Genomic DNA, 26,343 nt, shown 5'->3' with positions numbered 1-26,343 from the left:
GTGTGTGTGTGTGTGTGTGTGTAGAGGATGGTTAAGAAAGCAGGGGAAAAACAAATAGTGAGGTAATGAGATAGGAAGTATTTCATAGCATAGCTTTGTTTGTTTACACAGCTTGTATTTACCATACGTTATTTTTTCCTACATTGCTATAGAAAGAGGATCCTGCAGAACTCAGAGACACAATCAAGGATAATTGACAGTCAATAGAATGGAAGCTGATGCCCCTACCTCAAAATCACTGACCCTCACCTAGAGTAACGTCCTGAAGTCAACATTTTAAAATCGGACTTGCAGGTTTTATTCTCTTCTGAGCCCTCTATGGTGTACAGCCTGTTTAAGATGTGCGATGACACTGGATATTTGTCAAATTGCCTTCTAGTTTTAATACCTCGTCATTTACAAAGGTCTTCAAGACTTCAAATCTCAAAACTCTTAGCTTTTTTTCCAATGCGATATCATGGAGTCTTTTGACTGGAAGCTTTTTGAACTATAATCATTAAACAATTTAAATGATAAGTGTTGCATTTGCCTTTTCCGCTTTCCACTTCACCTAGCTCAGGAAGTGTATCTACAAAAAGAATTGAAACTGCCATCCTGGGCTATCAGGATGGCTCAGTGAGAAAATGTGCTTGTTGCTGTGCCCGATGGCCAGAGTTTTGTCCTAGAGACTCACAGAGTGGAAGGACAATCTGCTCCTTCAGTTTTTCTTTGAGCCCCCTACACACTCTGAGGTACACACAAATCCATCCACGCATGTGTACATATATGCACTCCCACATACTTAAGACTAATACCAAGACTATTACAATTATATTATTATTTATGCTATCACATTATACAATGTATCATCCACATTGTGCTGTTATACAGTCTATTATATAATACTCTATTATAGTGCTATATGATTTTATAATATATACTAAAATAAAATAAAAATTTTAAAGATATAAAGCTATCCTCTCTAGTTTCTCTGCCATCACTCATCCTTCCCCTTTCCCCCACTCTCAGGTCAGACTAGATCTACCCTGAACAACCTTAGGCTGGCAAGATCTCACTCAAGCTCCTACTCCCGGCATTTGAAGTACCCACATCACCTTTTCCAAACACAACCAACATAGGCCTCAGACTAACTTCGCTCAGCACTCCTTTTTCTGGACTATCTTTTCTCTCTTCACTTTTTATCCATTGCTTCTTTGCTTTATAAAATCCAACCCTCTTAGAGGTTGGCTCCAAAGGTCGGTTCTGTCATAACCTGTCTTGCGTTGCTCCACAGAAATCATTCCCTTTTGAGTAACTTCCCTCTCCTTTCACATTTATGATTATCCTGTTATTGTTTATCCATATCACTTCCCCTTCTTTGCCTTACATGAGATGATAACCTCATCCAAGAACCATAGTCTATCCTTCCTGGTACAGCTTGGAGTTTCTTCTCCAGAGCCTATTATGGGTTTTGGTTTAGAACTGCTTGGATAAACAAGCAATGGAAGAGTCATCAAGTTAAATGTTTATGAAGCATGATTAATGAAAACCCAGACAGAGAAACTGGGGTTCAACATGAAGGTCAGAAAAGTAAACAGCAAGCCATTGGCTATTACTTCAACCGCAGTCCAAAACAGCAATCCTGCCTCCAGGAATCTCAGAACGAGACTGTATTTGAGAGCTGGTTCCTCCTGTTTTACCACCACCTCTAGGGTTGGGATTAAAGGCATGCACTACCCAATTTCTATGGCAAACTAGTGTAGCTACTGGGATTAAAGGTGTGTGTTACTATTACCTGGTCTATAAGGCTGACCAGCGGGACTGTTTACTCTCAGATCTTCAGGCAGGTGTTATTTATTAGAACACAATTGAAATGCCTCTATATCTTTATTTGAAAACTTTTAATGAGAATCTGTTTTCATTGTGAAGTTATGGATCAACATCTGAATTATCTTAGTGAGACCTCTGATTTAAGTTTGATTACTGTGACCCTCCAAGAGATATTTTTTTCTTCCTTTAAAACCACAAGGATTTTGACACTCTCCAAGAAATATCTTAAATATTTCCATTATACTTGTCTGTAGGTGACATTTCCCTTGTGTTTATCTTTACGTTCTATGTTTTTTCCTTTGTTTTCATTCATTCTCCACCCTTTCTACACCATGTGTGGCTTACAGGGGTGGTCTCAGGAATGAACTCCTTCAGCAGCACATCACGGTGCATACATCTCTACCCTTTGGGACATACTGTGAGACGTGGCTCACTTCATCCTCAGAAAGTACTAGTCTCAAACACCAGAATTTGCATTTATAAAGGAAAGCAATACTTTGAAAAGTCAAACTGGATGTCAGTGGTTAAGATTCTCAAACTTTTCTGTTAATACAGAAGACATTAATTGACAAGGTAAAATAATTCCACGGAAAGTACAAGTTGTTGCATTGTGTATACCCATGCATAGTAATTAAATATAGTAAAGGAAAATCTAAGATATGCCATCAACTCTATTTCCGACCTTTTAATGTGATTTCTATTCCATTTTTTTACATTTCAAATATATGTAGTCTTGCCATATTACCAAAAGGTGAATTAAAACACAGAAAAGTCCAGAGGTGATTCTAACCTGAAAATTATAATTATACTTTATTATTTCTGCTGAAAACTTTTCCCAACAGCTCAACTCTTTATTAAGTTTATTTAATCTCATGTATTTGTATCATAAGACAATCATTTTCTTAATAAATTTCATCTATCTTGTAAGATGAGATATTCTAAAAATAAAAACTGTAGGTGTGTTTTTAGGTGAGTGCATAGAAAATAACTTACCCCCAGTAGCCACAGTGATTTCACGTAGAAAATGACCATAAAATGGAAAATCGAAGGACAGATTCACTCTCTGCAAGGAACAACATCACAAAAAGAAATAAATCAATAATGTGCAGAATGGTAAATGTAAAATAAAGAGCATTTCCATTAAAGCTAAATGATGTTTCTCCTTTACTCAATCGGTAGTGTAGTTGACCTTAAAAATGAAGTGTTAGATGGTACTAAAGAATATTTTTTTGCAATTAAGCATCTGAAAAAAAAGTTATATTTTTGTGGCCTATTGACATCTTTCTGTTTTTACAAAGAATAACTGGAAATTTAAATTCCAAGTCAAGCTATATTCTGACCGCCCTTACCACTGTTGTTTCATTATTTTTAAGGATCTCTCTGCCACTTCATGCGTAAGTTATCTGGGGTAGTTTGACATTTTACCAGTTGATGAAAAAACAGTAGAATAAAAACCAAAGATAGTGCTTTTTACACTATTTTAGCTTTGCTTTTTGTTTTTCTGTATATCCTATAATAAAAAATGACTGATGGGAGATGATGTCATGAATCTGTAGATGCAGACCTGAAGACATCCTCATGTTTGTTTATTGTAGCGAACTACCCAGACATAACATATTGCCTCCATTTTAAAAGCACACAGTTGAATTATACAGTTGAATTATAAACAGTAGTTACTGGAGAACTATTTCGATTTGGTATAGGAAAAATTGGATAGATGTAGTTAGAAAATTTAAAAGCTTTATTCTTTTACCAATCTAAAGGAGCCTAGAGTATCAATTCATAATATATAAAAGATTTGCTTGTGTATATTTAGCTTAATGCTAATGTATACAAAACTAGTAAAATGCAAACGAATAGCGTTTTGTATGCCTAAAACATTATGAGGCAAGACATAAGAACATGCTATATATAACAACGACTAGGACCTGAAAATAATAGATTTATCTTTCCACCTGTCTGTCTGTCTGTCTGTCTGTCTGTCTGTCTGTCTGTCTGTCTGTCTATCTATCTATCTATCTATCTATCTATCTATCTATCTATCTTTATCTATCTATCTTCTACCTATGTACACATACATATACGTAAATATGTGTATTCAAAGGTAATTAATTAGCCTGGTTAAACCTCAACAGCATTACAGACTTTCTATGGTAAGGGCTCTTATGCTAACATTCCACCATTTTGACATTCATTTCTCAGAATCTACAAATTAAAATGTAGAAGAGTATGTCTATTGGAATTTAGTTCTCTCCAATTTTGCAAATGATTGCAGTTTCATATCCTTCAGAGATTTCTAATGACTTATTTGGCACAGAGTTAATCATTCAGAATCTACAGTGACCTTCAATTAGTTTTTCTTTCCTTTTTCTTCAAACCCACATCTTCCCAAAAAGTTTTTCATCACATTTATTTTATGCTAACAGTAAAATAAAAATGTTTGTTCTGTGCCACTTGAAATGAGGGCTCACTGATAACACTAAAATGAAAGAAACAATATTAACTGATGTGTCTGAAAGATGTCAAGAATAATTTGATGGCGGCAATTACCATTGTGGACAGAATTTTGCCATTCTAAACTCTTCCTCTGCTCATTAGTAAAGTTACATTCTCACTAACATTTTGCTTTAAATATTTGTCAGTAAGAAACCCAGTTTTCACCAAGGATGAATGAGAATCACATGGTAAATATTGTCTCAGATACTGTAGATATTTAAATATGTCTTGAGTTAGACCATGGTGCACAAGTAACACACAAAGTATAGAGAATGAAATAAGTGTTGAAATAAAAGCTAAGAATCCATCATCCACAAGAATTATACCTGTCATTGAACTTCTTTCCCATCTATCTCTCATGATGACATTCTCTTCCCCATACAATAGCACTTAGCAGGCCCTGCCATCCAAAAGGCTGTTAAATGCATACATTTCTCTTGAGTCATTAATAATAACCCAAAACACACACACACACACACACACACACACATACACACACACACACACACACATTTCTTCACAGACCCTTGGCTCCAGTACCCCTTGAAAATACTGTCTAGCATTACTTTATTACCTTGTTCCAAAATCCTTTAGTCCATTGTTTTTTTTTTTTCCCTCCTGGAAATAAGAGGACCACACTAAAACTCATGTTTAAGACTAAGTCATAACTAGAACTATTAGCAGACAACTCTGTATCTTGTGGTCCTTCTCATTGCTGGCCAAAGACTGCAGCTTCTGGTTTTTAAAAAACAATACTCTTAACTTTTGGTACCTGTCCTCCATGACACACGAGCCTTCATTAATCATGGTTTCTATACTTTTTCAAGTATTGCTCTGATTTAAGTTGTGTCTTCATCCACAATCTAATGACTGAGGAAAATTCTTAACAACAAAACAAAACAAAAAAACTTTGTGTGCAGAAGAGTGCATATACATGCCCATATGTGTGTGTGGTATGTGTGACAGAGTATGGGGTATGCACGTGTGATCCAAGGCCATGTCCATGTGAGAAGGCTGGCATACACAGGAAGGTCAAGGAGGTATGTGTAGAAGGTCCTCATTTTCTACTTTGTTCTCTTGTTGCTCAATTTCATACATGATAGACTAGCTGGCCCACGAGTTTTCAGGAATTCTCCAGACGTTGACTTCCATTTTGTACTAGGATTGCAGATTACAATGACTTCATGTGGCCATGGGGATTTGATTTCACATTCTCATGCCACTGAAGCAAGAACTTCATGCACTAAGCTATTTCCGCAGCCTAGACAGAACCTTGCTTTGGAGACTGATCTTGGAAGACACATGCTAAGATATGCAGAAATATTGTGGAAAAAAATAGTATAAGACAGAAGGCCTGTGATGTGTCACTGGACAAAGTGCCTGCTGTAAAGGCATAAAGAACCGAGTTTGGATAGTGAGCTTCCCATAGCAGTCTGGGCATGATGAACATAATGGCTACAATCCCAGAGCTAGGGGCTGGAAGTGTATATTCTGGAAGACTTATGGGCCAGACAGTCTGCTCCCAAACAGTGAGTTCCAGGATCAGTGAGAAACCCTGTGTCAGAAGATAAAGTAGAGAAGCAATCGAGGGAAACAGACTGATGTTAACACCTGGCATCTATATGCACCTGCACATGTGAGTACACCTACACATATGCCTATGCCCATGTGCATATGCAACCATATGTAACAAACATTATATACACATACACACTGGGAAGACAAAGAACAAGAATGAATGGGTACCACACTGGATATTCTACCAAAGTCCATAAGCACAAAGAAGAGATAACCCAATTCCTAAGGTGCAAGCTGTCTGAACAGTTCCTGTCAGTAAGCTCTTTGAAACACTGGGGAACGTGCCTGATTATCATAGGTTTGCAGGAAGCAGGCCATTCTTCCAGCTAGCTACTCATTCTCTGTATTGACTCAGGTTGCTCCACTGCTCAACTCTCCTCCAACTTGAGCCATGCCTTGGGCAGAAAGAAGAGATGTGACTTGAGCTGGGAAGTTACTCATATGTCAGAAACAGCTTCCTATCAGTGAACAGTGAAGAATCAACAGGGACCAATAAGTGTGTGTGTGGGGGGGAAGGCTTTCAGAGTTCAGTTATCGCTTCCTTAGCTCAGGTTTTCTTCCCAGAATAACTCACTCATCTGTTTCAATATCTACGTATACAAACTGAATGGCTTTACTCAGTCTTATTTTAAAATCCTTCAGTGTGAAAACTACTCAGAGTGCTTAGTGTGGCTCAAGGAGAAACCTAGGATTTGAACCTAGGTTTGATTACAAAGGCAGTAATCTCAAATACTGAAATAGTAAACACAAAGAGCTAGACAAAATTAGGGAAATCATAACTTTCCCAACTAAACGTGTGTTATAATAAAATATCAATATAAACAAGCTCTAAAATTTTATTAAGTGCCTTCAAGTCAAATGATTATATATTCAATGTAATTACCCATAACTAATTAGATTATTATTTTTCCCAGGACGATACATCTAAAAGAAGTGTCAGACAAGAATAAAGGGAAGTTTTATTTTTTCACGTTTTCATTCTTCATTCATCACTGTGTGTGAAACAGAGAGGTAGACAATGGGTAAATTTCACATTCATCACTGTGTGTGAAACAGAGAGATAGACAATGGGTAAATTTCACAGAGTCTCCTTAGTGATAGGGAGAACATGACTGAAGGATACATAATAGGACCATGTGAAGAAGGAGTAGTATGAAGAAGTGGCATTTGAGTTCAAGTTCAGGTACCCCAAATTGATTTTTAAACAGGAAGCACCATAAGTTCTTCACAAAGACCTTAAAGTAAGACCAAAAACTTTGAAACTGCAAGAGGAAGACCTGAGAAACCTTTCAAGCAAGGCAATAACTTTCTGAATAGTGCTTTCACTGCCCCAAAGCTAATAAGAAGAACCGACTAACAGGATTGCACCATTCTAAAACTTTCGGTACAGCAAAGAAAACAAAGATCACAGTGATAAAGAGATGGCCCACAGAGTAGAAGAAAATCAACAGTGACTCATCCTTCTGATATTTACTATCTAGAATGTATAAAGACCTCAAAACATTAAAAATCTAAAGAACAAATAATCCATTTAATAAATGGGAAACTGAACTAAAAAGAAACTTTTCATATAAAGAATATAAATAGTTAATAAAGGCATAAACACATGTAACATTTTAAAGAAATGCAAGTAAAACACACTGATATTCCATCTGAACCCAGTCAAAATGGTTGTCATCAAGAAACATAAGTAATAAAAAAACAAATGTTAGTGAGGATGTGATAGAAGAAGAAATATATGGTCTAGCTACATCACTCCTGGGTGCATACCCGAAAGGAATCTAATATATCACAGAGTTCTTCATATTTTTCTGTTTATCGCTGTATCATTCTGATAAGCCAAATTACAGAATCAGCCTAGGTAACTGGCAGTAAATAAATGGACAAAGAAAATGTTGCATCCATACACAATTTAGGGTTATTGACCTGTTAAAACAATTCAATCATATTATGTGCAGGAAAATGGATGGAACTAGAGATCATTATGAAAGTAAAAAGCTAGACTCATAAAGGCAGATACCATGTTTTCTTTCATATGTGGAATCAAAGAAAGTAAGAATAAGGGAAAATAAGAGAAAACAAACAAACAAAAACGACAGGACCCAAAGTGGAGTAGTGTTAATTGTTAGTAAGAAGGGGAATAAATGCAGTCTGAAACACTTTATATCCATGTCTGAGGAAGATATAATGAGATCCAGTTTTGAGAGTGTGAGAGATGGCTTAGTAGTTAAGATCACTTGTTGTCCTTCCAGAGGACTTGGGTTGATTTGCAGCACACATATGGCAGCTGATAAGCATCTGTAACTCTAGTCTGAGAGGCTCCAACACTTTCTGGACCAGGTGCATGACAAGCATGCAAATGGTGCACAGATATACATGCTGACAAAACAACCACATATAAAAAATAAATCAGAGTTTTAGTAATAGTCATTGTACAGTTAATATATTCTAACTGAAAAGAGTCTCAGTGCATGGAATACAGGACACAGACTGTAGCATATGCAGTAAAACAGAAGGACTCTCTCTACGGAGCATGAAAACTGGAGATACAGAATATGGTGACAGTGAGATTTCCAGCTGGAAGAATGCTAAGCCTTGGGGAGACCAACTAAGCTGATGAAAGTAGGAAGAAAGGTCACTTGTGTTAGCTGTAAGAGCATCTGCTATCACTAATTAGTTATGCATCCTTTAACTATGCGATAGACATTAATTAAAGGTGGCCCCAAACTGTCCAGGAACTATTCTGTATCTCAAAGGTTAAGGGATCCCTGAGCATAGCCAAAAACTGTAAAACGTAGCAACAACAACAACTAAAAAAAAATCACACAGAAACTGGCATAGTAAATCTTACCTTAGGCATTATACTTTGCCAGGAAATATTTATTGTTAAAGGGATAAAGTGATTAAGGAAAATGACTATATGAAGACTCAATTAATGGATTAGTAGTCTGAGGAAAACACAAATAATATATCAAAATAGAGCATAGAGGTGGTCCTCCGTTTACCTGCAGCATTGAACAGAAACTTTAAAACTCAGAACTAAAAAAATTAAGAAGCGTAAGTAACATAATAAAAGCAATTCCATGTGGTAACTGTCTTAGTTTTTGAAAAGGTGGGGCAGTGAGAATGTTCTAGACAAGCAAATGAATCATTGGTCTCGTGGAAGAAGACAAGTCAGGAAGCATGCCCTGACGAGGCAGTAGAACTATGAGGCCAGATAATTTGATGTGAATTGAGAGCAACTGTGGCTATCTGTGATTATGGCTTTTAAGAATCACAAAGCATCTTCTCAATAATGCTCTCTCAATGTGTCCTTTTTAAAGTGTTACTTTAAATGTTATCATTTTTAGTTAGGTGTACATGTGTGGGTCTCAAGATGGGTATATGCACATGAGTGATACTGCCTGCCCATGACAGAGGAATCTGATCCCCTGGAAACTGGAGTTACAGATATTGGGGAACCACTTCTTAGGGTTGATTGGTAACAAAACTCTGTGAGTGAAACATCTCTCCAAACCCACCTTTTGAAATTCCTGTTGGCAATTGAGTCAGACATGTTCAGAACCATGGATCCAGATTGACACCTGACATTTCACATATAGTTTCTTCATTCTTTTGCACATTTTAGAATATTTATTATGATCTGTTGTAGTTCTCATAGTGTTGTAAATATTACCACTAGTTACAAACAGTTATAGCTAAAACATTTCTCTTCCTCATTTATCTTGTCTATTCTTCAGTATTATCATGAAAGAAAGTTCAGTAGTCAATGCTGTGTATGCAAAATCTTGCAGAGAGAAGCCTGTGCATTAGCGTGTTGGCACATCACAAGCACATATTTTATGACCTTTTTATGGTGAAACTTTCTTTTTAAAGCTTGTATCATTCTTTTCTAACTTTTGAGCACAATAAGTTGGGAATCTCGCTGTGGGTGCCATTTATAATTCCCAGAACCATGTTTTACAGAAACTCCATCAACACAAACTGCTGTTTGTTGGAGGATAGCTCCTTCTTTTGTTGATAAGTCTATGCATGTCTAGTTCCCTGAGTCTTTTTATTTTCTGTTTACCGGCTACAAAACTGCTGAAAGCAGCTTAAAGGAGGAAAATTAGTAATAACTAAAGTTTTAATAATTGCTGATCTCATAAGACCATAACAAGGTGTCTGAAAAGTATATGCTCAAGAATGAACTGAATTTTCATCAAGTTTTATATATACATTTTCAAATTCTACTTTTAATCATTCAAATAACTTTTATTTGAGGGAGACATTCATCTACTGAACATGCCAGCAGAATGAATATCATTAATATGATTATTTGTATTGGAGAATTTATCTTAATCTCACATTATCAAATAAAATATTGATCATACTGTTTCAGGTGAGTGGTCCATACTTAAGTGTGAACCTTGTACAATTACTAAGTTTAGTACATTGTTTTTTCTACTCAGTTGTTCCTAGCAAAGTTGCCTATTTCTAGTAAATGTTGTTTTTCTAGTAAGTAAACATGATTTAATAAACATTGGATAAACATGATTGATTTGATTTGGTGTGCTCTGCCTCTGCAAGACGCACATAGCAAGGGGACAGTTTTGTTGATACTGAACATGGGACATAAAGTGCTTTTCCTGGCAGATGACAGTAGCATTGATCCCCGATGAATCAGAAGGCATGCCTTTTACAGTCTTCATTCAGTGAGACTTCATGTTCGAACTTGGCATCATTTTTTTTTCTAGTTATTGAACATGCTAGCAGGATTTTGTAAAGCCTGGCACCTGATCTTGTTAGCAGCTGTCTTAGATAGGGTTTCTATGGCTGTAATGAAACAACAGTACCGAGAGCAAATTGGTGAGGAAAGGGTTTATTTGGCTTTATTGACATGCCATCATCTTGGGTTGGGTGGTGGCTGTCTTAGATTGGATTACTATGGCTGCAATGAAATAACTTCACCAAGAGCAAGTTGAGAAGGAAAAGGGTTGTTTGGCTTATATCTCCACATCACAGTCTACCATTAAAGGAAGTTAGGACAGGAACTCAAATAGGACAGGAACATGAAGGCAGGAGCTGACACAAGGGCTATGGAGGGGTGCTATTGGCTTGCTCATCATGGCTTGCTCAGCCTGTTTCCTTATAGAACCTAGGACCTCCAGCCCAGGGATGTCACTACTCACAATGGGCTGGATCTTCCCACATCAATTAATACTAAGAAAATGCCATACAGTCAGATCCTCTGGAGAAATTTTCTCAGTTGAGGTTCCCTCTGTTCACATAGTCCAACCTTTGTCAAGTAGACATAAAACTATCCAGCACTGAGGCTTTATGACTTCATGAACATTTAGCCGTAATGTTAAGACTATCCTTGAAAAGTTGATTCATAGGATCAAATGACTAAAGGTTGTCTAAATCTCTTTAAGTACTATGTCAATAATGGTTAACAATGAATTATGTTCATGACTGTGTCTAGCCCATCAATAGTTCTTTAAGATTAGTTTCCTAAATAAAAATTGTACTTATTTAGTTCTTGATAAACTGCAGAAAATTATTAAATTGTGTATTCCCTCAATATTTGAACATGCTGTCAAGTGTTTTCATAAAAAAGAATTAAATCAATTAAGGGAAGTTGTTTTTTAGTAGAGTTGATATCAGAACTACAGGTAATATTTCTGAGCAATATCACAATGCTCTCATTGGGATGCTTTGAAATAACCATAGCACCATGTCTACAGGGGTTAAGGGAATGGAGTTAACATTCAGTGTGCCAGACATAGCTAAGTATTTTTTATCTATACTTAAAAAGAATGAATGTGAAACTTAGTAGTTAAAAGTATGATGATAAGCAAAATACTTATTATTTACAAAAAGATAATAACAATTATTGCAATGAAGGCAGATAAATAAATTATCAGGAGCCTCCTTCAGCAGACGCTGTTACATCCAAGGAAACACCCTGTGTTTACGCATGGCATTATCTGTTTTGTTCCACAGAAAGAGAATGCATGAGTCTATGTAATTACAAATAGCAGAGCTTTATCTCTTGCAGAACTAGAAGCTGGGCCGTCTCCGGTCAAGCTTAGGTGTGGTAGGAGGCTATTTGAGTCACCATCTAATGGATAAGGCACAAATGAAGGAACATCTAAGAGTAGCAGCAAGGGTTGGGGCAAACTTAGTTTTAGAGCAAACTTTTTCTCACAACTTACTAAGAGTGAGATGTTAGCATGACTGAGGGCAGGGTCATCAAGACTTGATTGGCTCTTGCCGAACACTCTCTTCAGTTTTCTTGCTTTAGGGGGTTAAGATTCAAGCCTACTAATTTTAGCCATGTCAGTATCTACCAATATGATGAACACAGAAAAACAAGGTTATAATTTTAACGTTCTAGCTAAAGGAAGGCATCTTTAACTAAACAAGAGGAACATTTAAGCTCATTAAAAAAAATTAAAAAGTTACAAAAAGAAAAGATGTGGGAAATAAATGCAACATAAATACTATATGGAGCCTGTATGGGAACAAGGATAATAGCTAAATAATGATGTACAATGAGTAATACTAGAATAAGGCACATAGATAAACTTCGAGTATTGAACAAACACGATTAACTATCACGTTATTATTTTAAAAGCAGTTTTATAGGATGAAAAGAAAGCTATGTGGTAACTCTCAAACATTTTTCTGGGTTTTAGAAGACTGAAATTATCCCAGCGCAGAACTCCACAAAGAAGAAGTCGTGAGTTGAAACCATTACACTGTAGCAGGACTCATTTCAAAGCAAAATGTTTAACTCAAAACTGTCCTGAGAATTTCATCTTTTGTCTATACCAGTGATTGAATCTTTCAAAAACTAGTTATAATCATGAAGCCTAAACATAGTCAGACCTTCATGTCTTTTCAGGTATAAAAGTTTCATTTTGTCTAATGGGGGCTTGCTGTCTATGGGTCTGCCAGAGACCAGGGTAGACATTTCTAGATGTTTGCTAAACAAGAGAATAGAAACTGAGTGTAGAGTTCAGGATTCTCTGGGGCCAAGTGGCATGTCCAAATGTAACACTGTCTATGTTTTCTTAATTTTATTCAAAATGAAGGAATAAATACGATTAGAGAGAACACATATTCACAGCACCAAGACAAAGCAAGCAAATTTGAAACTCTGAACGTGACAGAGACCACTCTTCTCAGGTCAAAATTCTTTGCCTAATGAGGTACCATGTGCAGAAGGCAATGGCATGCTGAGTGGGAAAGCATTGAACTTCTGCCTTCATGCTAAATGTCTTCCCCGGCCTTCTTAGTTTTCCATTCTCTCCACCCCTTACTGAGAAATACAATGCTGCTGTTTCTTGTTGTTCCAGATATATTCAGATACTGTCTCTAAACTTCCGTTCAATTTTTTAAATTTCTTTATATTATATTCCTTTCACAAAAGAAGTTACAGAAATACATTTATCTACAAAGTGGACATTAAAGAAAATGGAGTGTTATAAATTTAAGCCCTTATGTTTTGCAAGAAGGTTCCAGTCATCTACAGCCACAGACAAAACGGTGGTCCCCTACTTAACTCATCTATACACTCAATTCCACTTTCCCCACAGTCTTCACACAGAATGGGTTCCCTTTACTCAGCGATTCATGACTGCACAGCTGCATGAGTAGGATAAGATCAAATGACGGGTTTGTACAACAGGGAAATATTAAAGAGACAATAGAATATGGAGAGGCATGTATGAATAGATACCAGCAATGCAAATGTCTTTTGATTTAATGCAGATTCTGTTTCCAGGCAACAAACGATCCTCACACAATCCCAAATGCAATAATATAACAGGAAGAATAGTTAGTAAGACCTTTCCTATGTAAGATTTGTGAAAATGGGATATTATAACCAATTCTCACATTGTGGGACAGGACAACAGGACATGGTTTGCGAATCCAGCGACTGAGATCATTAGAAACCTAAAAATGTAAGGGAGCTTGTCAATATTCAGACACAGAGACCTGGGAACTGGCTAGTCTTTTGAGAAGTACACTCTATCAATCCAATTGATTTTCAGAGTTAGACATTCTAACCTCTCCAGAATTTTTGTTCATAGCAAATTAATGTTTAATTAACTCTGCGTATGGAGTGACACTCATCAAGGGAGTATTCATAAACTTGAAAATGCAATGTAAACACGAACAAATGTACTGGCTCCTCAGAATTAGAGATTAAGGAAACTATCACCACATCTTGTTCTCCCTAATTCAACAAATACTCTTTGGTTTGTCCACAAGGCACTAAGTTGGGGAGGGGTTTTCAAGCAAGTCTCCAAGTACTGTACTTCATTCAGATGCATACATTTTAGTCACTACTGAATATGGTCTCTGTACTTCAATTTAATACCATGTCTCCATCACTAAACAACAACAAACATGAGAAATCCAGTTTCTCACAAGCCATAAGAAGTTCCTGAAAGCTACAAGCTACCCAGTGTTACACAAGTATTAAACAACCGCTGGGGTGGTGGGGCCTGGGTAGAAGAAACTCATCAAGTTAGACTTTCATCAAATCCTTAAATGAATATCACATTCAAGGTCATATTAGTTCCTGGCAGAGTACTTAGGCAGATCCTAAGTCCCTAACTCATCATTTTAACAAGCTGTTTCTTGGTTCACGTGTGAAGGTTTGTAATGCAGTAGTTGAAATTCATCAGAAGGTTTAAATATTTCAAAACTTGACTATGTGTTGATGTTTAGGCTAAGTTGAAATTTAACTCATAATATTCTCTGCTAAAAAATAGCTTTATTTCTATTTATAAACAGTTGTAAATTAAACTTACAAAATAATACAAAGAAAGTCTCTCTGATTTCCTGAAGATTTTTAAATTTAAAATTTTATACTCATACTACTTTAGCTAATTTGTTGATTTTTCAGAAGCTAAGGTATTTGATTCCTGTCAACAGGGTAAAGAGCATCCTCAACCTGAGGTGTCAAGAAGGCTCTATGAGTAAATGTGCTTGATATCAACCTGACAAGCCAAGTTAGATCTTTGGGACTAACATGATCAAAGGAAAAGATAAACTTATGCGACATGTCTTCTGATCTCTGTATGGATGCCCTGGCATGTGCGCACACACACACACACACACACACACACACACACACACACACACTTAAAGAAATACAATAAAGAATGACCGCCTCCTAAAAACAATATCCAACCCATACCTAAAGTTCAGCCCATGACGAAGAAAAACTTATATATGTTTTTCTGGTATTTACTCCTAATGAACATTATATTCCATTGATATTTTGTTAAATTTTTCCCTAAAACATATTTTTCTTGAATGATACATATAAAATCATTGTCATCTAATAATCCCAGGAAGAGTACACGTTTTATATTATACTATCTAAAATTAAACCATGAATGTCTACAAAGGCTCATGAAAACATCTCAGAAAAGATGACCAAAAGTATGTAGAGGAAGAAAATCTTTGATGAAAGATAAGAGAGGCATGAGATTTATTGATCAAGCTTGAGACATGATTGAGGGGTATCCCCTTTAGCAGCATTCATGAATATGAAAGATCAGTGGGATTGAATAAAAATGTAGAGTGCTTATCTCATTTGGGACTTTCAAAAGGTGAATATGTATGTTTCAAGAATTAGTTACTTTATACCCAGCATAGCTACCCCAGGATATATTAGATTGTCTTCAACGATTACCTTTAGTGTTATAGTGTTCCTCCCTGCTGAAAAACCTCAAGGTAGAAAACATATTTAACTGCAATGAAATGTAAACTCAAGCACTAATTTAAAAAAAATATTTATTTTTATGTGTATGCCTGAGCATAGGTGTGTAAACCACTTGTGTGTAGATGCCCATGGAAGCCAGAAGGCCTCTGAGGCCCTGTAAACAAAGTTATAGCTGGTTGTGAGCTATGAATGTAGGTGCTGAGAACAGTACTTAGACTCTGTGAAAGAAAGAGCAGCAAGTGTTCTTAACTGCTGAGCCATCTCTTTATGTCATCAAGCACATTTTTAAAGACAAACTCTTAATTGAAAAGCAAAGATTTTATTTTTAAATCTGTAAAATTGGTCCTGGTGGATTTCACTGGGATCCCATCTTACGCCTTTCTACCTATGGTTCCTTGTAGTTTAGTTTGATTCCTACAGTCAGAAAAAGCAACAAGAGTAACTGAATAACTACCAATATACATTTCCTTACTTATTGGTAAAGTTAACTAACTTCAGGGACTATGGTGGGCCAGCACTACTCTAATTATATTAGTTTTGTTGGAAAGGAATGATTCCAGGTCATTCTTTTCTATTAAATAACATCAAGTTGTCACAGAAGTCATGAAGGAAATTAAAAAAAAAAAATGAAACAATCATCAGATGAAAGCCCATCTAGATTCCTTCCAAACCTTACCCACATTAAAATAGAGGGAAATGAACGAAGAACAGTGTTCCAAGCCATTCATTCTGCTGTTTTTCTCATTCAAAGAATCAACACTCCCATCAATAAAAGGAGAAGAAAAATCAAGGCAGTGTGTGTATTTATCTGTGACAAGAGTCCATTACAATTGCCCAGTAGAAGGAAGCACAGTGAGATAATGGCGGAGATAGGCAGCAATTTCTTTACCAAATATAGCTATGCATTTTTCCACCTGGGCTTTTTCACTCCCTCCCATCCACCCATTCATCCACTATTAAATCTGCCAGTCTGTTGACCTGCCTATCTTTGCATCTGGTCCCCTGGAAAAGGGACTTGGATGCCTCTATGCTGCCATTTGATTTAAGCTGCAACCTTGGACTTCTGTCTTTGCACCACACAATTTTATCCAAAGATCCTGAAGGATTGTAGTATAAGTTACCTCGTTGATTCTGATGCCCCCGCTCCAATTCCTTGAGCAGATCTAGTCTTAGTTATGCTTTTGCATATTTCGCTAGACCCACCTACACACTTCCACAACAACTTTAACAAAAATAAGAAAACATGTGGTATTAGTTCAACTGAGCCCCCCCCCCTCAATATCTTAGCAGGTTGCTTATCTCCTATCAGATCCCCTTGACTTCTACTCACCCTGTCCCACCTCTTATCACATCATTGTGACTTCTGACCACCTTGTCCTGCCTTCTATCATATCCCTATTTCTTGGTTCCAGGCTGCTTGGCAGCTCAAACCAAAATAATCACACAGAAACTATGTTATTTAAATCACTGCTTGACCCATTAGATCTAGCTTCTTTTTGGCTAACTCTTACATATTAATTTAACCCATCTCCACTAATATGTGCATCACCACAGATCGTGGCCTACCAGCAAAGTTTTAGTGCATCTGTCTCTGGCGGCTCCATGGCTTTTCCCTCAATTCTGCCTCTTTTCTTTCAGCATTCAGTTTAGTTTTCTCCACCTACCTAAGTTCTGCCTTATCAACAGGTCAAGGCAGTTTCTTTATTAACCAATTGTATTCACAGCATACAGAGGGCAATCCCAATTCACCTGTGACTTCTGAGCACCCTGTCCTGCCTCCTGTCATGTCAATGTGTCTTCTGCTTACCCTGCCCCACCGCCTATCATATCCACGTGACTTCCGGTCACCCTGTTCTATCTCCTGAAAGAGTGGCATTAAGTTAATTTAACTAGAAACCCCTCAGTCCTGAGGCATCATTTTGATAAGAAATAGGATTGAATTTAAGTCCTCAACAATATTTTTTTTTATCCCTTTGCACTCTGCATCTTGGCCATAAGCTCCTTTTTCTAACTGTAGCCTTAACTTAGCCCAGTCCTTTCATATCCCTTCTTGCCATGTTCCAGTAGTCAATAACTTATTTTCATAATCTTAACTATTGTGATCCTGCTTTTTAAGAAAAATGTTTATTTTACTTTCAACATGCATGTATGTATGTATGTATGTATGTTGTGGATGTCTGTGTGGGAGTATGCTCATGCATGCATACAAGTGTCTGAAAAGATCAGAAGAAGTCATCAGATTTCCTGATATTGGGGTTGTAAATGGTTATGAGCCACCTGATGTGGGAGGTAGGAAAAGAACTCAGCAAGCCCCACACATGCTCCTAATTGTGGTGTCAATTTTCCCAGACCCCTTTAGTTTAGTTTTTTATTTTAACACAGTTTTTTTTTTTTTTTTGATACTGTTTAGTGTTGCCTGGCTGCCCTTAGAACCATTACATCATCCATAATGAACTTTACTTTTTGGGCCTCTTGTTTCTTCCTCCCCAATATCAGGAAGCAGCCATTTTCACCACATCCAGTTTCTGCAGTGCGGGGGCACAAGTCTAGTGCTTTCTGTATGCTATTTAAGCATGCTATAATGAGCTTCATTCCCAGGCAGATGATTATTATTATTGTTATAAAGAACTGGAATATTCAAAAAACAAAATTCTACAAGCTCATTAATCTTTTAAGGTTCTTAGTATCCATCACTTCATGATGATTTCTGTTTTAATTGCACAATAACTCTAGATAGGTAGGCGGGCATTTTTATCTCTTTCTTTCAAGTTATAAAATTGAGGTACAGAGAGGTTAGATTTCAAGAAAATGAGGAAAATGAACAGGAAAACCAAGGTCTCCTAATTTCCAACCCCAGCGCCTTGCATGAAGATGAGGGCAATTCTCTGGGAGTTTCAAATGAGAATGTTATTGATGCCTTCAGGATAGAAGGGTTCTGATATATTTGGTCTTGAATTGAACAGTGCATCCAGCACCATACTAAGTAATGTGAATTCAGGAATATAGAAGAAATTTTCAGAGCTTTCAGCATGAAAAGTTGACACGGAAGAAAAGAAACAAGCTCAGGCTGGCTTCTAAGTTTGCAATCAGAAATGGCTAGAACAGCCACCTTGTAACTGTGTGACTTTGAATAAAAAAATACCCAAATAACTGTCATATTTTTTGTGTAAAATGTTAGTCTCATTGCTTGCTATGTGCTATGGGTTTGTATAGAAATTTCAGCATTTAATAAGGCAGGCTCCTTGCTTTAATCTGTCTACTGCAAAGTTAATCTTTAGCATCTGCCTTATACAGATCTTAAACGATGATTGAAGAAATGTAGCATAAACAGATGTATAATGGAAACATTGAGGATATACAAAATTAGATTCTACCATAAATATGTGTTACATAAATGCTGTAGACTATGACTTTCAAAAAGAGCAGGAAAGAAAAAAATGTAGCGTTTTGACTTGTCAAACACAAACAAAATATTTCTAAGTTTTACTTTGTTCTGAAATACTGTAAGAAAACAGGAAAACATCTATTTTATTTCTCTCTACCTCTTCTCTCTGTAGAACAAACACCCAAGATTCCAAATTATTATGGACATTGTAGGTAATGGTGCTAGAAGGACAATTTTTCATTCAATTGCATTCCCAGGTAAGACATTGCCATGTCCCTCTCATTCACTCTGGGGGATCCATAAGAGAAAGAGGGTAGGCAGTGCTTCTTCAGGGACGCTCAGGCATCTGGCTTTCTCATTTTATCTCCTGTGTATGCAGAACAGTATTAATTAGCTACCCCTGGGTCTTTCCCCAGCAAAATCATTCTTTGCGTTTCTTTTTCTGGTCTAATTTGTTGACAGAATGTGAACCCCTGAGCATGCAAATTGTATAAATTGGTGACAAGATTGGGGGAATCCACAGGTCTTCCCCTAGGGCTTAAAATTAAGTTCTGCTTCTATGCAGATTACTAGAGAATTCTCCATCAAGAATTGTCCATGAGATATGGGGAAATCTTGCCTTAAGTGCTGCCCTGCTATTCATTTCCTGTTTCCTCCTCTAGGTTAGTAAAGCTCTGGGTACCACCTAAAGGAGGAATAGCAATGTGTGTGCCTGCATCAGTGTCTGTGTGTGCCTGTGTATGTTCATGTATGCCTTTTGTTCGTGTGTGTGTGTGTGTGTGTGTGTGTGTGTGCGCTAGTAGGTGTCCATGTTGGCCTGTGTGTGCACTCTGTGTGTTTGCCCATGTTTGTGTGTGTATATGTGTGTTCTTGTGTGTCTTTGTGTAACTGTGTGCGTGTTCATGTATGCTTTTGTGTGTATGTTTGTGTCTACTCAGTCATGTGTGCTCATGTGCTTGAGTTTGTGTGTCTGTATGTACATGTGTTTATTTATGTGTTCACGTGCCTGTGTGTTCTTGTATACCTGTGTATGTTTGTGTGTATATATAAAAGTGTGCATGTATGTGTGTGTTTATGCTGAGAGGTGAAAACTGTGGGGCCTTACTGATGCACCCTGGCCAACATAACTTTGTCATTACAATTCTTACAATGTCTATTTGTGTTTTTTTTGTTTTGTTTTCTTTTTCTCCTCTTCACTTTCCTCCTTTTCTACTTTTCTTTTGGGAGGGAAGACACCACTCCAATGCTACCTGACAGGTGCCAAAACAGTCCCTCAGAATAAATCATTTGCTCCCTGAGAGGCCACTAGTAAACAATCAGCCCAGACTTACATACCAACTTGATGCCTTCTGTATTATTTCTCTCTTTTATACAGTTTCTTCTCCCAAGCCTCTAACTTGGCCAGCACTATTGTCCTAATAACAAATGTACTTTGTTAATTTTCCTGACATGAAAAACAATAAGCTCAAGTATGAGATCTGATTCAAGATCAAGCAAGTTTTAAAGTGTTACATAAACTGAAAATAATCCAATATTAATCATGTCTTGGAAGAAAATATGTAACCCATCAAAAACACTATGGCAAATGGATGAGTTTGTCCAAACAGTTCTCCTGTTTTCCTTACTATGTTATATGTAGTTGTGCACGACAGTCACAGAACCGAGTTCTTGGAAAACAACCACATATCAATTGTACACTTTTCTCAGAGTGAAGAGAAGAAACATTGCTTATCAAAGCACTTACCGCGGCTTGCCGATGAGTGTTAGACAATATCCCATGAATCTTCACTTTGTCTTTCTCCATTTGGTCGATGTTCACCCACAGATCTCGGCTGGCAGAGTCCGTTGGACCATATATCCGAGATATGTAGTAATTGTGATCTGTGTCCTCCTGCATTGGTGGAGAATGACGAACATTAAGAACTGTTTCCGCTAATTTTATTTTTAATAGTTCTTCTGTAATTAAAGATTTCAGTGATCTCTAATCTAGCAAATGGTTTAAGTAGAGTCATAGAGAAGTGAATTGAAATAAAAATTAAATATGTAAAATAAGTTATTTTCTTTAAAAGAAACGGTTAAATACAAAAACTTACAATCAGATTTATATTCTATGCACTATGTATTTCTTTTTGTGATAGTAAGAGTAGACATTTAACTGCTGACAAGACAAAAACATTTGATTTAGAAATATTTAGTGAAGATCTGAGCATAATTACATTGAGCAACAACAAAAATAATTTATTCTTTAAAAACATTCTATTTGGGACTGAATTTAGTTAATAATACTAGAAATTCAGATAACTGCGTAATTTGGGTTATTAAAACCTACTTTTATTTGAATTCTCATTATGGGTCACATTACAGTGCTTTGTAAAGGGATTTTATTTCTCATGCTTCCAGCTCAATGGGGAAAGTGAATGTTTTAAAAGCATAGGACACTTGGATAATGCAGATCATATGCATGTATTAGCCACAAAATGTGATGTCTATGAGGGGCTTGGAGATGGCTCCTCCATGGATAAGTAAGCATTTGCCAGGAAGCATGGCACTCTCTATTTGGGTCTCAATTACCCAATAAAAGTCAGACATGTCACATGCATCATTTTAAGAGATATTTAATTTCATGTGTAATTATATGCATTTATATTCACTTTTTATATGTATTTTGTCTGACATTTTGGTGAATATGTGCAAAGTGAAGAAAAGATTTTCTTTTATTTGGGCAATAATGTTTTGGAAGTGAATTCTGTCTAATACATTTATTATCAAAGTGTTTCTAGAATAAAACTGATGTACCAAGCCATTCAGTCAAAACCGGAATCTCAAGTATGTCTTCACAGATCACCAGGTCAACGTGTACAGAAACTGATTATAGAAAGTATAAGAAGGCTCATGTCTAACCAATATTCAAAAGGATTTTGCATCATTCCTAAAAGAAATAAAACAATTCAAGACAAAAGTATTGAAGGGAATGGATGTAAACCAGAAGTTGAGTTTTTATTTAATAAAATTTATAAGAAAAATTTTAGTTAAGTTTTGGGTGCAAGAAACTTCTGTAGACATAGAATAATATAGGAGATTAAAGGACATGGAAATGAGATGTTCTAAAGCTGGGATGATGGGCAGCCTTGTGAATTTCCAGGTCTTTCTTTCATAGCGTCATGACAAAATGCATGAGAACCAAAACATTGTGATGTGTCTCCTAGTGTCTGTTGCTTTCCTGCTGGGACCTCTACACAAGAAGGAGAATGAGCCATGCTATTTTACCAGTCACAACAAAGCAGTGGACATGTGTGAGCATCAGTGAAAGATTGGCCATTGGCAACGTGTTTAGAGGATGTAAGGTCCCTTATTCTGATTATGGGATATCTATGTGAGATTTGGTACAGTTGCCATTTTGGCATTATGGGGAGACTACTGAAAATAAAAGTAACACACAGATAGGACAAAATGGCAGACACTAACGAAGAAGCTTTCTCTCTGGCTATGTTTATCTGCATGTGATTATCTAAATACACTTGTTCAACTGCTTTATTCATACCTCACCTTAATAGAGGAATACTGATATAAAAAGCATGGCTCTTATTCATAATAAAACTTAAACAAGACAGAAAAAAGTGACTTTAAAGACCTTTTAGGTCTTGGTAACAAACACATACTCAATTCTTGCATTCTATGGAGTCACCGAGCAAAAATGTGGAGCCTTACATAACTTGCCCAAAGGCGCCAGGTCTGAACAGCAAAAAATGCTAACTTCTTCAGTTTCAGTGAGTATTAGAAAAGATGACTTTGGAGAAAATGCTCAATGAATGATAATTTGTTACGAGTTTATTATAAACTGTAATAAGCTGAGTAAAACTAACGTATACAATAGGCACACTGTGTAACTGATTATATGATGTGGTAAAATTCATATGAAATTAGTAATTCATAAAGCTTAATCAATTAAGAATAGAGTTCAGTATAAAGGTAGAAGTCAACGTTTAAAAAAATTGGTTTTCTCCTTAATCTCTGTAATTATTTAAACAAATACTTTTTTGTTATCATGATTAATAAAAATGTAACGAGATAATGAATTATCTGAAAAATTACGCACAACTTTGGCTGTAATACATATATCTGATATGTGAGACCATACCCTTAATTTTCAACTAAGCTGCAATTTTTCAAAACAATATCAGGTCTTGAAAACACTGAAGTTAAGCTAAAGACTTGGTACTGACTTCTATAGCTCAATTTTGCCAAGTTGCCATGGCAACTTTTATTCAAAGATAAAAGCAATTTATTGTTTACCTAGAAAAGTAGACACACAAATTGTTAAACCCCAGAGAGGCATTTGTCTCAGGCACTCAGAAAAGCTATAAAGTAGATATCTCAAAAATGTGAGATTTTAGCATCAATAAATTATTCAAACTACTTTTTGTCATTTTTAGGCATAATGACTCTTAGAGAGTTATTGAAAGTCACTTTGGGCACAAAGATTTTTATTTTCTCCTCTAAAGCAAAACTATTTCTACTACCAGAGACAATAAAGCAAAGCACCACCGTGAGGTGACTACTTACCAATTCATTTAGGAAACCAACTGTTACTGAAAGTAGACGGCTCAGCGGGTGACTCCAAATGCTATAAACTCAGGTTGCCAACAACTGCCTGCAAATCTGCAGCTGTAGGGCAACACAGGGCATCCTCCAAAACATGCAGCGGATGGCTCGCCATAGCTACAGGTATCCTGCAAGAATCAGTCTACACCATCCAACCTCAGTGTTCTCTTCTGCCATGGCTGTTAAGCAATATCACTACACACAGTATTTATGGATTATTCATATTTCTAGATGCAGCAGTGACATCTGGATACCAAGTGTATTTCGTTGAGAACCACAGGAAATTTAGAACTTATTGTATAGCCATCCATGTGCTAAGAATTTGATATCTGGATTCATTTAAATAATCAAGATTTCCAGGTAAGTCATATAGCGCTAAACATAAGGCTACCACATAAATATTAGTCTATAGTAGATAGGATTATAGTGCTCTTGACACATGTGGAGGTGGCGCATGCCTTTAATACCAGCACTTGGGAGGCAGAGGCAGGAGAATCTGTGTGAGTTCGAGACCAGCCTAGTCTACGAGAACTAGTTCCAGGACAGGCTTCAAAGCTACAGTGAAACCCTGTCTTGAAAAACAAAAAAAAACAACAAAAAAAAGAATGCTTTCACATATTCACATATGATTATTATTTATTTAAACATAAAGTTATTTTAAATACTATGTGTGTAAGTCATACTTTCAAGAAATAAATTTAACAAACGAACAGGCTGGTTCTCTGTGTTTCATAAGAAAGTAAGAGGTATGATAAAATAGCAAAACTGAAGAAAGAGCATAGTGAGAGTATTAAAAGGAAAAAAACTCGTGAGAAAGGTAAGTGCAGTCCTACTTTGCCCACACAGCCTTGCCTTGAGAAACAAAGATCACAGCACTCTAGGACAGATGCAGTGGGATAACCATTGCTGGCCCTGCTTCAAAATCTCTATGTTAAAGATTCAACTCCCAGCATTCTAGAGGGTTTTAATGAGGGTAGTTAAGGTTAAACAATGCCATAATTGTGAAAAATGGACAAGACAAGATTGGTACACATAAAAGGAGGCATGAATATTTTCCCTCCCTCTTCTGGCTGCTTCCTTCCACACCTCTTCTCATCCCTCAATCTCTTCTCTTCCCCTTTCCCTCATTTTCTCTCCTTCCTTGGGAAAAGCCCACAGAATTTGCAACAAAACTGTATACTGTGAATTGTCCTGTGATAATTTCTCCCCTCTTCTCTTCTTTGGCACACATTTGCTAGAACCCACTAAATGCTTCCGATAGCCTAGACCTCATGGTAACCTCCTAAGTGCTAGCTTTATCATTATAGATGTGAATCACGGCATTTGACTCAAAGAGCAATTGTATAGGTATCCAAAACAGACAAGTCAGATAATAAAACAGTAAGAAAACATTGGATAATCTAACACCATCATAGCATTCCAAGGAAACAGCATCTATAAAACCTTGGAATATGAACTTGTGACTCAAATGTTTTCCTCTACCAAGTTATATTTTAAATACAAGGTAGTATCTTTCTAATCCATGTAGATATAGAGAAAATATATCATCAATGTGAAATTCTGGAACATGTAATACCTACTTTCATATCAAACAGGGGGTAATTAAACTGCCCATCACAGCGATTCCAGTGAGCAATTAGCTGTGTGAAGGCCTGGCTCTGTGTAGGCATGCAGAGGCTATGGCCAAAGGTCTGATGAAGAATACTGACTCTGTGACAAAAATACTTCAAAAAAGGTCACACGAGGTCACTAAAATTATAAGCAGGCATATAATTTCTTTCCATCATGAATATATAGTAATAATTTTCAAATTGTTATGTACTGACTGTGAAATGCCCCTCACAGGCTCATGTCTAGAATGTGTGTTCTGCAGCTGATTGAACTATTTGGTAAGCTTGTGGAACCGTTAGGAGATGAAGCTTAAATGAAGGAAGTGTGTCTCTATGGGAAGCCCTGTGTCCTGCCTTGTCTGCCATTTCCTGAGCCAATAAGATGGAACAGTCTCTTCCACATGACCCTGCCCCATGAAGTGAGATGCCCTGCCATTCCTTCACTGTTTTGTTTTTTTTTTTTTTTTTTTTTCGAGACAGGGTTTCTCGGTAGCTTTTGGTTCCTGTCCTGGAACTACTCTTGTAGACCAGGCTGGCCTCGAACTCACAGAGATCCGCCTGCCTCTGCCTCTCGAGTGCTGGGATTAAAGGCATGCGCCACCACCGCCCGGCCATTCCTTCACTGTTAAAATGAATTTATATCCTACAAAACAATGACCCAAACAAGCCTTTCCATGGGTTGTTTCTGTTTCTGTTAGGCATTGTGATCAAACACTAATTAATATACTGGCATGATTAGCCTGTGATTCATAGCTGTTAATTAATAGATGAACTTGAAATCATAGAAACACTTGGTAAAAAAATTTAATTTTTGTAAGGTCACCACTGGAGGCGGAAATCTGAAACTGAATATTTATTGTTGCTTGCATGTCACCAAAGGCCAGTAGAAAAATATTAAACTCATTACTTTCCTCACTATAATGCTCATGGACATCTACATTTTATAAAATAACGTTTACCTAAGTGTGAATGTGTATTTTTAGTTACTTCCTTCTTGATCCTGTCTGATTATACATGTTTATTTATGTATGTATATAGATACATTTATAATTAATAGAGTTATGTCTGTAGAATATATTAAACATATATTAACTGGGTTATTTTTGAGTAATGGAATCTAGAGGAATTAACCTTTC

At 36.6% G+C, this 26,343-nt stretch overlaps 1 protein-coding gene across 1 annotated transcript in view; it reads right to left on the bottom strand.

Annotated features, from left to right (window-relative positions):
* Positions 1-26,343, bottom strand: part of Plxdc2 (plexin domain containing 2) — a 384,159-nt gene that overhangs the window by 168,569 nt on the left and 189,247 nt on the right. The window contains exons 3-4 of the mRNA XM_026783054.1: positions 20,740-20,886; positions 2,803-2,872 (exon numbers count right to left, since the gene is read on the bottom strand). Coding sequence (XP_026638855.1) covers positions 2,803-2,872; positions 20,740-20,886 — 217 coding nt within the window. The remainder of the gene's footprint in view (positions 1-2,802; positions 2,873-20,739; positions 20,887-26,343) is intronic.

Source organism: Microtus ochrogaster, chromosome 16 (genome assembly GCF_000317375.1).
Source record: "Microtus ochrogaster isolate Prairie Vole_2 chromosome 16, MicOch1.0, whole genome shotgun sequence".
In the NCBI taxonomy this organism is placed as follows: Eukaryota; Metazoa; Chordata; class Mammalia; order Rodentia; family Cricetidae; genus Microtus; species Microtus ochrogaster.
The sequence above is the reverse complement of the archived record's forward strand: the minus strand, read 5'-3'. Positions and strand labels throughout refer to the sequence as shown.